The sequence below is a fragment of the Theobroma cacao genome, chromosome 1, assembly GCF_053813885.1.
Source record: "Theobroma cacao isolate CCN51 chromosome 1, ASM5381388v1, whole genome shotgun sequence".
Classification (NCBI taxonomy): Eukaryota; Viridiplantae; Streptophyta; class Magnoliopsida; order Malvales; family Malvaceae; genus Theobroma; species Theobroma cacao.
This window is the reverse complement of record NC_142639.1, coordinates 40,941,694-40,955,421: the sequence shown is the minus strand read 5'-3', so window position 1 is coordinate 40,955,421 and position 13,728 is coordinate 40,941,694. Positions and strand designations below refer to the sequence as shown.

The 13,728-nt window shown below is 35.8% G+C and overlaps 2 protein-coding genes across 3 annotated transcripts; both read right to left on the bottom strand.

Moving 5' to 3' along the window:
• Positions 1-3,187: 3,187 nt before the first annotated feature.
• Positions 3,188-5,879, bottom strand: AFO (Plant-specific transcription factor YABBY family protein). Its single transcript, XM_007052051.3, has 7 exons — positions 5,648-5,879; positions 5,355-5,507; positions 5,078-5,198; positions 4,196-4,244; positions 3,931-4,006; positions 3,675-3,749; positions 3,188-3,546 (listed from the first exon to the last, which is right to left on the bottom strand). Exons 1-7 carry the CDS (start codon positions 5,741-5,743, stop codon positions 3,478-3,480), a joined length of 639 nt encoding a protein of 212 aa, XP_007052113.3. The 5' UTR covers positions 5,744-5,879; the 3' UTR covers positions 3,188-3,477.
• A 4,411-nt stretch (positions 5,880-10,290) lies between these two features.
• Positions 10,291-13,728, bottom strand: GOS12 (golgi snare 12). Of its 2 annotated transcripts, none has more exons than XM_007052049.3 (6): positions 13,342-13,728; positions 12,857-13,053; positions 12,020-12,109; positions 11,858-11,929; positions 10,607-10,736; positions 10,291-10,527 (listed from the first exon to the last, which is right to left on the bottom strand). In XM_007052049.3, the coding sequence occupies exons 1-6, from the start codon at positions 13,472-13,474 to the stop codon at positions 10,430-10,432; spliced, it is 720 nt and encodes a 239-aa protein (XP_007052111.2). In that variant the 5' UTR covers positions 13,475-13,728; the 3' UTR covers positions 10,291-10,429. The 2 variants fall into 2 exon arrangements, with proteins under 2 accessions (XP_007052111.2, XP_007052112.2); XM_007052050.3 differs by having other exon boundaries at positions 12,857-13,044; positions 13,342-13,726.

Genomic DNA, 13,728 nt, shown 5'->3' with positions numbered 1-13,728 from the left:
ATTAAACAACAATTCCCATTTTCCTCCATTGTTCGGATCTTTACCCATGATGATCAGTGACCACTCTGGGTCTTTTAGGCCCCTGTCCTACGAGAGTTATGTTTTCCTGTTGGGTCAAGTGCAAGAAGTCCAAACATAGAATGCTTTTCTTGTGGCCCAAAAATCTCTTTGGAATTAGACATGCCACTGTTCAGCAAACTAAACAATAGCCCAATGTGGGCGCTTACCTAAATTTAGAAAAAAAAAAACGGGGTTGTTTGGTGAAATTTGTCTTTGTTATTATTCTGTAGTTTAATATTGAATTTTAACATTATATTGACTTGCAATACACTGATAACTTTGAACTTAATCCTAAAAAAGGACAATTTAGCTTACTCACTTGGTAGCAAGAATCATTAATCCAGCAACCATTGCATTAATAAAAAGGGAGTTGTTTCCTTTCTCATTTTTATTCTTTTGTTTGGTTGGTTTTTATTCCCCAAAATCTTGGTTTAACCACTCCCCATCTCCCCATGTTAATGACTCTATTCCATATTATGGAATAGAATCAAAAATTTATTGGACAAAAATGTCCCTATTTATTGAAAATAATTACAATTTACAAATAGAAAATGAAAACAAAGAAAAAGTAGAAAGAAATTAAATTAATAATTTAATAATAAAAATTTTAATGTTTAAATTTTTAATGAAAATTTAAATTAAAAGATTAAAAAATGAAAATACAAATAGAGAAATAATAAAAATTATATTAGTAAGTTAATAATAAATTATTAATATTTTAAAATTTTAATGAAAATAAAATTAAAAGATTAAAAAAGGAATAATATTATTAAATTATAATAATGAGTAATTTTGTCTAGTTTATTAAATTATAATAAAGGGTAATATTATCATTTTATTATTTATTACTTAACTATTCCAAAATATTGCTACCAACCAAATATTAGAATGAATTATAATAATAATTTCTACTTCATTCCATTCCATGAATTAAACTATATAATAACCATTCTATTATATTCATTTCTTATTTTATTCCTATAGAATAACTATTCTATTCTATTCTATTCGATTCTATGAATCAAATATACCATAGGTCTCGTGTCTATTAACTTACGGTTAGACTTGACACGACATTCGTGTAATCTTACTATCAATCAATATACGATAATTCGTTTTTTTTTTAAAATGCAATGCATCTTGCTTCAGCTTCATCGAACTATCAATATATATTTTTATTTCTTGTTTTCAGTCGTCGTCGTCTAAATGTTGTCATGAAATTTTTAATTAAAAAAGCACATAATTTCTTATTGAAATTGGCATATATAAATTATGACTACGAAACTTTGAACACCCTTTTCAATGGTGCACCACATTTTTTTTTTGGGTACAATGATTTCTTTTTCCTTCATGGCCATAGTCTTCTGAGGTTAACTTAACACTCAACAAGATAATGTACTCCCGGATAGTACTAAAATAACCTTATCATGATTATATATTTTGGAACCAATAAGGAAGCATGCTGTAGACTCTCGGCTTCAATCTGATAGAAACGGAGACAAAGGGAAATGGAATACTATCAAATAAACAAAGGCATAGCAAACTACCTAGACTTTTTTTTTTTGAAGGCATTAAGTTTTTATTAGATATTTAAGAAGGGGAGCGATACAGCTCTTGCTTTATGCTAATTCGTCGGTCATAAAATTTGTCTCTCTAAGAATACTAATACTTGATGTATTTGATTTTAAATTTATATGTCAGATATATGATAAAAAGATCGAGATACAGAAGGAAAATGAAACCTAGAGCAAATAAAAAGTGAAAATTTTAATTTTAACATGCCAAATGCTTCCACCCTAAAGAAACCTAGCATTGCACATCCTCCTTTGAATAATCTGCTTTTTTCTTCCTTTATTTTGAGGAATTAATCAAATGAAATCTTATTTGCTAACTTTTGTTAGTAGTTATTTTGTTTATAAGAAAATAAAAATTAATTAATAAAAAATTAAAAATATCATTTACATGAAATCTTATATGCTAAAGTTATATCATATCTATGACAACAATGGCAATGCCTCTGGCATGTTATGATCTTTTCAAAGAACTATATATCTCGGGCCATAACTTCATACAATTCTCATCCTTGCTCTAATTTCAATTTGATTAATGCAATACGTAGTTTAATTACTAGTCAATGGGAGGTTAAGATTTGTCAAGTAATAGGTTAGTAGATTTCATAGCTAATAGGAGCTTTGACTTAGAGGAAGTCTTTTTGGTTTTCATTCTCCACCTATTGGAGCTAGAGAAATTCTTATGTATAACATGTTGGGGATATGCTTTCATCGGATGATTTGAATATAAATTTTTATTCTCTTAAAAAAAACTATATATATGTTATGAACACTTTTTTAATAGTGTTTAGAGAATTAAATAGATGCATTTAACGCAATAATTCAAATAAATTAATTATAACAAATCGAAAGAAAATATTTAGCTTATAGGTTATTTGTAAGGAATAAAACTTGGGTAAATTGAAGTGTCGTTAACTTTGTTTAGATCTCAGAGTTATACACACTACAATTTACATTTACATGTTGAAGTAAAAATTAAAATGTGTTTCACTTACAAAACAAAAATATTATAGAAAATTGAAAATTAAACATTCAACTTTAATGAAATAAATAATAAAAAACACGATTTACCTCTACATGCAACCTTTATATTTAAATTAGTGTTATACTTTCTAATATAGTAAAAACCCTTTTGTACCAGTTCAAAAATTTGAACTGTGAGATTTTTTTTTTTTTAGCTCAGCAACAATTGTGAGGCTTTAACAATCATTTTATTAATACAATGGGGTTGTCTGAGCTAAAAAAATATTAATTAGCATCAACAATCCATTTTGAGTTCCATTCTGTAATTTATTTATATGCTTTTTTATGTTGTTATAGTTTTTTTTTTTTTAAGGTGGTAAAATACTAAGTTACAGATATTGAATTTATATATGTATATGTGCGCGTGCGCATATGTGTTTGCATTTATTTATGTTTATGTACAATTATTTTGTCTAAGGAAATGAATTGCACTAGAAAAAGAAAGAAAGGAAAGGGAGAAACAAATTAAAGGTTGAAATTGAAAGATATTAAGCTAGGATTAGCCATGAGCATTGGAAGGAACTATTATGACATAAGGCTAACCGTCTGAGAACTATATAAATTCATCAGCAAGAAAGCTTCATCTTCATAAGAGTTCTTTCTAGTGGTAGACCAGATGTTGGGTTTCCACAAACATTGAAATTCTAGACATCAAATTCCGTTCCCATAATTATAGTAAGTCCTAACACAAGCTAGAAAAAAAGAAAGGCTAACTGTCTTCTAAGAGAACATATCTTAATAAGACAACCTAATAACACCAAGTTAAAAGCAGTAGGAAGGACAAGAAAGGAAGAAACAAAGAAACCCTAACAGTTTCACTTGTTCAGAAGGGGGTGACACCCACATTGGTAGAAGCAAAGAACCCATCTTTCATGAGCACGTCCTCTCCTTCCTACATACACCAAACCCGAAAACAAAAGCAAACAAAGAGAAAAGGAGAAATGATTATCAGTTCTTTAGGGTTTAATGGCCAAAGCAGAAAGGAAGAAAAGGAAAGAACAACTTTAGGGTTTGAAATACCTGTTGGCGTACGTTAGTTTTCTTCACGGGTTGATCAGGCATAAGTCCGAAATGTATGTGTGGAAAGTGGGCCCACTAGAAAGGAAAAAAACAAATTTGAAAAATGAAAATTATTCGCAGTTGTTGTTTAACGATAGTACACCAACGTGACTAAACGTCTAAACCCTAGCCTTCTTTTGTTGCCTTTAGCAAAGACATGGAAAAAGGAAAAGAAAATGTTTAAAGAGTTTAGACATTCTGGAATCTTGGATCTCACATTCTTGGCAGCGGCACTAAAGGCCTCTCTGTGACTTATATCAGGATTCCCAGCTTTGATGCGTTGGATTTCGTCCCTGCAGATTTGGTAGGTAGACGTCAAGATCATGCATGTGCTTCATGGTTTCATTCAAAACCTTTTGTCCAAAGAGGATTAAAATGGAATATCTTAATTTCTAAGTCTGAAAGCCATGAAGTAGTAAAGAATTATCATCTTACTTTTAATGTAAGTTGGAAGTAAGAGGGGAGGGGCTAAAATCACTTACTTGATGAAGCGGTTGTAGGCAGATGGGACTCTCTGTCTCTTCTCCGGAGCTGGACAGAAAACAGACAGAGCAAAGACAAACAAAGAGACAGATGCATTAAAATCACCTCGCTGACTTTTTTTGGTAACGCTTTGGCTTTCATTCTCTCTCTCTCTCTCTCTCTCCATCATCATCTCATCATCATCTCTACAGATCTATCTATCTATCTATCTATCTTTTGCATGGATTCTTCTTGTACATCTAGTTTCCCGGGGGAGAAACCTGAACCCTCTCTTTCTTAATTAATTTCAGATATATGTACATGGACAAAAACTGGAAGCTAGCTAGTGACATTTGTACGCTAGGTTTGATGGTAAGGTAACCAGAAAGAGAAGAGAGCAAAGGAATCACTCATTTGAGTAAAAGGAAAAGATTTCTTATACCATAAAAAAAAGGTTGTCTGAAGAAAGTAAACTTGTGAACCAAAAGAAAAAGTTTCAACCATAAAGCAATAAGAATAGCAATGCAACTAAACAATAGCTATAGATCTCCAGTGGAATTGGTGGTATTGCTACCATATAGGCAAGAAGGAAAGAAGGTGGTCAAAGAGCAAGAAAGACGAAAGCATAGACACTACTGGGGAAGTAGGCTTGTAAAGCATAGGGGTCTTGACTTTCTGCCTCAACTCTTTCTTAAATTGGAGTAGAGACTTCTGTGTATTGAAAAGGCTAGTTAAACTATACAATATTAAAGCACAAAGGGTGTGAGAAACTTTGACTTTCTCAAACAAAAAGACCCAAATCGATTTGGTGTGGCTAGTTAGCTTGGAATTTCTAGCTAGGAAAAAGACCATGTGAAAGCATAAAATAATAATAACACTAAACAAAATGTGAAGAATCTCACGTCTGTTGACCACCGGAGGTTTAGGGATCTCCTCAACTCCTCCTCGAATAGCAGGCATAACCGTGTCACTTGGGTTTGGCTGATTGATCAGCATGTTCGGCGGTGCACTTCGGATCTCCTCCTGGCATATATGTAAATGTCACCCAACACTAAATTTTAAAAGGAAACTTGAACAGTGTGTGGAGAATTAAGTGTGAAAGGAAGAAAAGAAAGGTTAATTGTGACTGTAGAATTTGAAACCCTAATTTCTTCATAAACGAAAATGAATAGTATTTACCAGGAGATTCTGAGGGGTAAAGAAAGAATGGCCAAGGTGAAGCTGATTGGCTGCAGGAAGAAGCAAGCCACGCATGTTGACGGACAAAAGATTGGTGCAGTGGCCGCATCGAACCGTGACAGTCTTGAACAAGCTAGTGCACGGAACACTCACCTGATGGATACAAATAAAAAAAGAATGCAATTGTAAAAACTAAAGAAGAAAAAATAAAAAGCCCAAAAGGGTTTGGAGGAAGGAATAACGAAACAATGGGGACAAAAGAAAAGGGGAGAGAGAGGGAGAGAAAGTGATACAGCGAGAACTGTGTCGCAAAAGTTGCAATGGACGTAACAGAGCTGGTCGGAGGGAGATAGGTGGTCCGGTGAAAAAGCAGCTGATGAGGACGACATCCTTTAGATTTTCCTGAATTTTTTTTCTTATTAAGGCCTTGATTTGATTGATTGATAGATTGACTGATCAGTGGATTTTGATAGGTTTCTCACACCTTGATCTGATCTTCTTGATTGTTGAGTTGCTAAAGATACAAAGAAGAGAATGAAGGATAGAGAAAAGAGAGAAAGAGAGAGGGAGAGAGAAAAGAAGGAGAGATAAGAGATACTACTAATATACTAGGAGATGGATCAGAGCCAGAAAGTGTTTTCGTTCTCTCTCCCTACTTGTTGTATTGTAAATATGGCTCATTGGTACATGGTTGTAGTTTCAATAGTTTGTACAAGTTATTGATGTATCATACACAGGCCCCGGTAGAAAAAAAAAAGGGGAGAGAGGGAAATTTTAATAAACGGCTGAGGTTAAAGGGCAAAAGAAAATGAATGGTTGGCATTCCCAATGGATGTGTTCTTGTAAGAGAGAGAGAGAGAGCAGAGGCGGCAGAGGTGGGGGAGAGGAAGTAAGAAAGGGACGTGTGCATGGGAGTGATTAGCTTTGGCTCATTCACCTGTTGTTTTCACAGTTAAGAGGGGCTGTGAAAGCCCTTTCTCGGTTCTCTACAATTCCACGGTGCCTCCAACTGGGCCACAATATCATATCTTTGTAAAAACTCTTTTGTTAAAATAAAGCCCTAAATGCCGGGCACCTATTCTCTATAGATTTTACTTTAGCTTTTGTGTAACCTGGTCTGGTCTGCCTTTCCACCTCCAATCCAACTTATCCACCTCACTACACATTGGGACTCATCTGTCTTTTCCTTACTATGCCCCTCCAAAAATGGTGGTTTTGTAAGTTAAGAGCCTTAAAAAAAAAAAGAAGAATCTGTGCATTGGCGCCGTGTGAAATCTAACCGGCCATGGCCAAAAGGATAAAATGAATGTCACTACTGCTTAAAGAATAGCCGAAAAAAGGGACTCTGAATTTTAGCAACCAAAGAAAAGCCAAGGAAGAAGCTGAACCTGTCACTTATTTTCTCATGATTTTGAACATCCGTATTCATTCATTCCAAGATGTGATAGAATCGAAGATATTAGCACATAGAGGGTCACATATATACCAGTGTTGTCCTATCATTTCATAAGGAAAAATCATGTACTGATCATCACGAGTTCTTCTATAGAATCAACATGCTAAAATGGCATCGTGGGTGGTTTTAAATCCAATGCACTTACCAGTGGGGTTCAAGCTGAAGGAAAACAAGAAGCAAAAATTTCTCAAAGTCACCCATCAGGTTTTCTTATCTCTCAAGGGGTTGGCAATTGCCGCGTTAGTTTCTGACCTTGTTTCCTGATTACTCCTTCCAAGTCCATTTCTTGAACTTGATTCTTAAAATGAAGAATTATTAAGGTTTACACTTAAAATAAAACCACTACATAAACATTCATATGACCTCGTAATGTGACAAATAGTTATAGTTTCGTCGCCGGCAGCTTTCAGGATAGGTATGCCTGCTACATGAGGGAGCTGGTAATAGGTAGGGGAGACTCGTTTTCAGATACTCTGCGCCTCCTTGGGAGGGAATTCAGTATTTCACCGCCAAATTATTAGTACATAGAAAGAATAACAAAATCAAACAAAAAGTATTACACTAAAAAGCTTTTGATATATCGATTTGACCACTCAGATATCTTCTCTCTCATACATGTACAGAGATAGGTAGTTGTCAGTGACAACAGAAGACAGAAATCCTTTAATCGAATTTACTTTTTTTTGTCCTTGCATTGCATAGAGATGGATTTTCTATCTTCTATTTTCCTTTTGGCTGGTGTTATAGCTAATTTGGTTAGGCCACTATACCTACGCTGCATCTGCTCCATGGAGGGTTTTACTTTTTGTTGCTAGATGTTTGCAAAGTAACCCTAACTTTGCTGAAAAAGATGGCTGTCATTTCTCTAACATTTTTGAAAACTATCACCATCCATCCCCATGTGTGCAAAAGGGTTTTGTTTTCCCCAGATTTGCCCTTAAAGGTAAAATTTTAAGTCACCTAGTTACAAATGACCGTGGGTCCTGTATGGATGCCTTGGGCAGGCTTTGAATGTCTCTCTGTAGTTAGGGCATCGCTGGCCTGGCAGGTTCTGTTGGAAGTTAATGGTATGCCTTTGGAGCCACACCCAAGAACAATGGCTAATGGTGGCCCCTGGAGTCACAAATTTAGCAACCAAAGGTCCTTTTTTACCCACGATTTTCCATTACATATATCTTATATGGCAGAGTCTTTTCACGTATTACACATCCCATGGGGTGATTTCCATTCCTACTGACTGGTCAATTGTCTAGAAGAAGAAGCATACAAGTTTAATTAGGTTTTTCTTTTTCTCTAACTCTGTTAAGATGATTGATTAATAAGATGCTAACCTAAAGACACATATGTACAAAAATATATATCTCGCTATAATTCTAGCGGAAATTTTCAAAGGAAGACCCTCATTTTTTGTATTGATACGAATAAATACATTAATCTACCTTGTCCACCGATTTTTCGAATTGAATGCATTTATTTGACTTAGAAAAAAGAATATATTAATCTACTTATCATACGTACATATATATGCTATACTAGCATAGTATAGTATATTGTTAATATCAGATATTGGGTTAAGGAGACAAAAATATTAGCTGAAACATAGCTCTCGACATATGGGCGTTTTCGTACGTTCAAAGTCATTGTGGGACACAAGGATGGAGATCGGACTCAGACATATAATTGACTGGATCCGACCAAGGAGACCTTCTATGGGAAAAAACAAAAGACACTCTAATGAAAACCTTAACCCATCAGAGAGCGATGGCCTACTTCCAAAGTACATCTCGTCTTATTTTAATCTTTTGGTTGGACACTTGGACTTAATGCCCTTTCTCTTCTTCCATCCACCATTTTTCTCTTTGAAAAGCTCCCTCTGACAAATTTACATGAAACCTATGATCATGCATTAATAATGCTATAATTCAATTTTATATATAATTGGCAGTAGACATATTCAATGCTTCCATTAGATGGAGAATTCGTCTCTAGCTAGCCAACCCTTTTATGAACATTTAAGAAAATGCTGAAATTTTGTACCCAAAAAAGAAAAAAAAAAAAAAAGAAATGTTGAATGTAGCTTTGGAAGAAAGCTCAAAGCATGTTGAGAGAAGTAATACAAAAACATGGAAGTTAGCTGAAAGCTTACCTGAAAATGACTTCATTCCCTGCCTATAGTTTTCCTCACTGATTGTTGGGGTGTCGACCAGCACTAAGCCAAAAATAAAACCAATTGTTTTCCCTTTGTTCAGCCTTCCTGTCTCCTCCCACCGTACCCTCATTGACCCATTTTCTAACCCTCTTTTGTTTTGTCAAAAAGGGGGCTAAAAGTTGTTCTTACAATAATCATTAATTTCATATTTATTTCAATTCTGATCAAAGCATACTCTATAAAATTATGTTCTGAGAACAAAAAAGATTTGTATTCAAAGGCATGGATGTTGCTAGTGTTTGAGTAATTAATTAAATGAAACTAGCATTTGATATAAGAAAAAGTACAAGTTAAGTGTAATATAGGAAAACAGTAGAGAGATATGAGCGGTAGATATCCAGCGAGTGTCTGGAAAAAGCCTGCGAGGAGGAACTCTAATCTCGGTGGAGCTCTGAGTCTGGTGATGGGGTAGAAGTCCAATAAAGATGACATTTATAGGGAGGGTGAAGGGTGTAGCCTCTTTTGGCATCTCAAGCTGCTGCTGCTGCTGCAGTAGCGTAGTAGCCAGTAGGGAGTGAACAGTTTCACTGTGAAAACAAAGTACGTTGTACGTACTGCAAACTGTGTCGAGGCAGCCATATCAGCCCTCAAAGCAAACAGATGGGCCTCCTCCCTCGCTCAGGCTGTAGCCTCGAGGCACGTTGCCAACATAACATGAAAGTAAGATACATGCATCCCTCTCTTTCTTTTTCTTTTGTTTTTGCTTGCACTGCCAATGCCACGTGTACCGACTCCCTTGCCCCACCCCCCCCCCCCCCCCCCCTCCCCACCACTCTCCACCCTTAATTGGTAGAAGTATGATTTTTAGCTGGTCTTGTGATTCAGTTCAGATAAAGTCCACCCCCCTCTGCAGGTACAGCAGGATTCAGGATCTACTGATCCAGTTCTGATCACTTATTGCCTCTTTAAGTTTTCTTTCCCTCTTCATTCTTTTTCTTTTTCTCTTCTCCAACTGAGAAAATTGTGAATGGGTTCAAGTAAATTAATACTAATCAATATTCAATTAAGAGCAGCAGCAATGGTATATGATGTTTTGATAATTTTGTTTGAAATGCCAGTTGGATTTTTGTCACCGCTGCCCCCTTGCCAGTGTCTCGACCATTAACAGATCAAGCTCGCAAAGCTCGCATATTGCTGAAATTAAGGGCACCTAAAAACTTGGTGAGACCCTGTGACCACAAAGTGAAATTGACCCCACGATTGAACCATGACAAGGAACCACCGTTGACTCCACCAAACCTCTGTGTCGGAGCAATGAATAGATTTGCATATGAAACAAAGATGAAAGTTTTCTGTGATCAAGCATAGCTACAGAGATATTTGATCTGTTCTAACAAATTATAAGCAAAATTCTCTTAGCAAAACACAACCACTTTCAACATTTGGGTATTAGTAAAATGGCATCTCTAGTTACTTTGAGAGCCAATAAATAATGAGGAACAACGTACAAGCTGCAATTACTGCAGACAGAATAAGAGTGTCTCTTGAACGCCTCCTTCTGATAGAACCTAGAAAACAAAGGAACTTAATTAGTAATAAATAATATAAAGAACACAAAGTCAATAATAAAGATACACTGAAAAGTACCAAGCAAGCCACGGATAACAGGGAACTTGTCACTTAGAAGTTTTACTTTCCCTTGAACATCTCCAAACAAAGCTCTTTGGGAGCCCAGCACTGCCCTTGTCGTTTGAGCTTGATTGATCACATCATCTATCTATTGGAAGCAAACAGATTGGTCAGGAAGATGGAAATTATATAACTCTTTGACAGATAGGGAAAAGGAAAAAAACTACCCAAAATAAATAAAGATACAAACGTGATCTGTAACATGGCACTGAAGCTAGCAAAACAAAATATTATGACACCCATGGGACGCCTAGAGTGTTCTTCCATGTGTCACATCAATCTTGTCAAGTAAAAACGGAACCAAAGTGCTTTTAAGATACCTAAATTACCTGTAGACAGCTAGAAAAAAGGATGTGTATGCAAAGAAGGATGCTTGTTTTTGTGTTTGTGCAAGCGTGCACAAGTTTTTGTCTGTGTACGAGAGAGAGAGAGGTTACATGATCCGTTTTGGACTTCGATTGAGTTCCTCTTTCTCCCTCCCAGCCCAAGTACAAAAGTTTCCTTTTTGGGTACATAAATTAGAACTTAGTCACATATTATGTTTCACTTGAGCTGAAAATGCAGATGATGCAAAATTCATGGCATCACTGCTAGAATGAAGTATGAACTGCTATAAATCCCCAACTATGATAGCAGATAATAACACTAAGAAGAATCAACTTTCAGGGGTCATGAGTCTCCTGCGTAGTGTTTGAATTAAATTCAGTTCTTCCTTCCATGGCAAGAAAGCAATCAGGAACACATGTAGTGGTGATGATCAAGAAGCAAAAGGGTATACATCATTAAGCAACAAAAATCAAACTGATCAAAGGCCATCATCTAAACTGAAGGAATGCTTGTTATAGGCAAAAAATTTAGGAAATAGGGCTTTGTTATTTGGGGTAGTATTTTCAGAGTTCGCTGTCATTTATTTATATGGGCTTGATTCAAGGTTTATGCATCTCATATAAAAAGGGTTTTTGTCAAAACTTTGAGTTAGCTTTTGGTAACTCAGATTTAGATTTTGAGACTAGAGATTTTGGGTTCTACATACCAAATCACTAGTTTTAGGATCTTTCTTCTGTTAAGTGTAAGTGTGTAACACATCCAAATCAACATCCCGTCCAAGCCATTAAGTAATTGCAAGATAGAACATCTTCTGGCAAAACACAAAAGGGGAAACTTCTTTGCACCAAGATACACATTGATGAAAGAACATTTAATTCTTACATGAGCTATGCTTCCATGGATGGCTGCCCGCTCTCTGAGTAACTGCATTCTCGGTGACATACTCCCAGATGCCTGCATGAAGGCAGATAAGGTAAACTTAGGGAAACAACATAGTACTAGCAATGAGAGTGACAAAGTTGAGAGTTTAAATCATATGACTACCTTATACTCACTGATATCATCCCTGACAGAACTCAGAAGCTCTGCATGTTCCCTCATTGAATTTATATTTCCCTTGATTCTTCTAAATTCCTAACAAAATTTATATCATTACTTCAAAAGGATAGAAATACTAATCAACTTGTCCAAATGATAAACATCTAAAAGCAGCAATAATCAGTGGTTATTCCATGGAACATGGGTACATTAATTTATAGTGCAATGAACCAGAATAGCAAATAAAGCACTTTAAGAAATCCTATGTTTTGGTTCTACAGCAATGTAAATGCATGAAGGAGGAATATATAGTTCAGAAATTGAGAGCTAGTGAATGCATTTGGGGCTTAGTTGGATCTGTAACAGGTAACAGCGATACTGCAAGGCTCTTCTTCCACTTCTCTCATGGTTCGAAATAAGGAGATAAGGACACTTCTAGTTTGTTGTCAAACACAACAAGACTGCAAATCACATGTTATCCCTACAGCAAGTTTTCATGTACATGGAAGGGGTTTTATGTATTCCCAATTGCCCATGGAAAAAAAATGCTTCTTTAAGTACACATATAGAAAACAGAAAAGGTAACCCCTGAATTATTTGTCAAGCAAATAAAAATCATGGACCATGAACTCTTAAATAAATAATTTGAACGATTAGAAATTGTGGGACTATTCTAAGCCCTAGAAGAAAGGTGACTGCTACACTCATAATTTGAAGGTAGGACAAGATATCACAAAATATTCATATCTCTTCGAGGCTCATAATACTTGGTAATAAACGTGGAAATCTGACTTATAAAAACAAGTCTTGATAAGAATTACACCATAGTCAAATGGAATAAACCTGAGTAAACTCATGTAGTATGTCTCTATGCCTTGCAAGCTTCTGTGTCACTGAAGTAGTCGATGCAGCAGATGCAGCACATCTACTCATAGCATCATTTGTATCCAGCAGTTTCTCAAGCAATGATTGAATTTCCATTTCCATAGACTTCCATGACCTGCTTGACCCAACCGTTGGCGAACCAGTATCTAAATAACCTAAATGTAAGTACATATCATCACAAAGGAAAAGCAAGCTCACCGTATTCCTATGGATTCCTAAATAGAATAAATCTTGCTAACAACAAACAATTCTCTGTTTTAAACAAATCCAATCTATTTACCCCTTGGAGTTTGTTCAGTTCTTCAACAGATTTCTTCATAATTTCAGAAATCCACCACAAGAAAATCGAAAATGCAATGCATATGACAGAAAATACAATCACGGGAACGAAATTCAAAACAGGGACAGAAACATGGAAAAAGGTAGCAGGAAAATGAGCAAACCTCCTTGGGTGAACCTAGCACCGAGCTTAGCATAAGAAGAGAGTTTGACATCGAGATCGCCTTCGATCTTTCGAGCTTCTCGCCTCAGTTCCTCCCAACCCGATTCTTGTAGATCCAGAATCGGATCCGTCATTTGGATCTTCGTTCTTCAAATTCGGATCGCTCGCACTTTTCAGCTTCTCCCTCTTATTGGCGTTGGGTTCTTATGTGGATCCAACGGTGGAGATTGGTTCAGTTATTACAGTTAGTTACCCTCATTCAATTGGAGAACTGAAAATGCTGCTGGGTGCTGGGACTACTTGATTTTGTTCTGCTGCTTCGATTTTCGATTTCGATCTTCCTATTTTGTTTTTCTGTTTCTCTAAGGGAGAGTGGATCTCCTACGGG

What these genes read in the sequence shown, in the direction of transcription:
- AFO (XM_007052051.3), bottom strand. Translation starts at nt 5,743, where the DNA reads ATGTCGTCCTCATCAGCTGCTTTTTCACCGGACCACCTATCTCCCTCC. An exon ending in TTTGCGACACAGTTCTCGCT is followed by an intron (nt 5,508 to 5,647) that starts GTATCACTTTCT and finishes TGTATCCATCAG; the next exon opens with GTGAGTGTTCCGTGCACTAG. An exon ending in ACCTCCGGTGGTCAACAGAC is followed by an intron (nt 4,245 to 5,077) that starts GTGAGATTCTTC and finishes TTTTCTGTCCAG; the next exon opens with CTCCGGAGAAGAGACAGAGA.
- GOS12 (XM_007052049.3), bottom strand. Translation starts at nt 13,474, where the DNA reads ATGACGGATCCGATTCTGGATCTACAAGAATCGGGTTGGGAGGAACTG. An exon ending in ATGATATCAGTGAGTATAAG is followed by an intron (nt 11,930 to 12,019) that starts GTAGTCATATGA and finishes GCCTTCATGCAG; the next exon opens with GCATCTGGGAGTATGTCACC. An exon ending in TGTTATCCGTGGCTTGCTTG is followed by an intron (nt 10,528 to 10,606) that starts GTACTTTTCAGT and finishes TTTGTTTTCTAG; the next exon opens with GTTCTATCAGAAGGAGGCGT.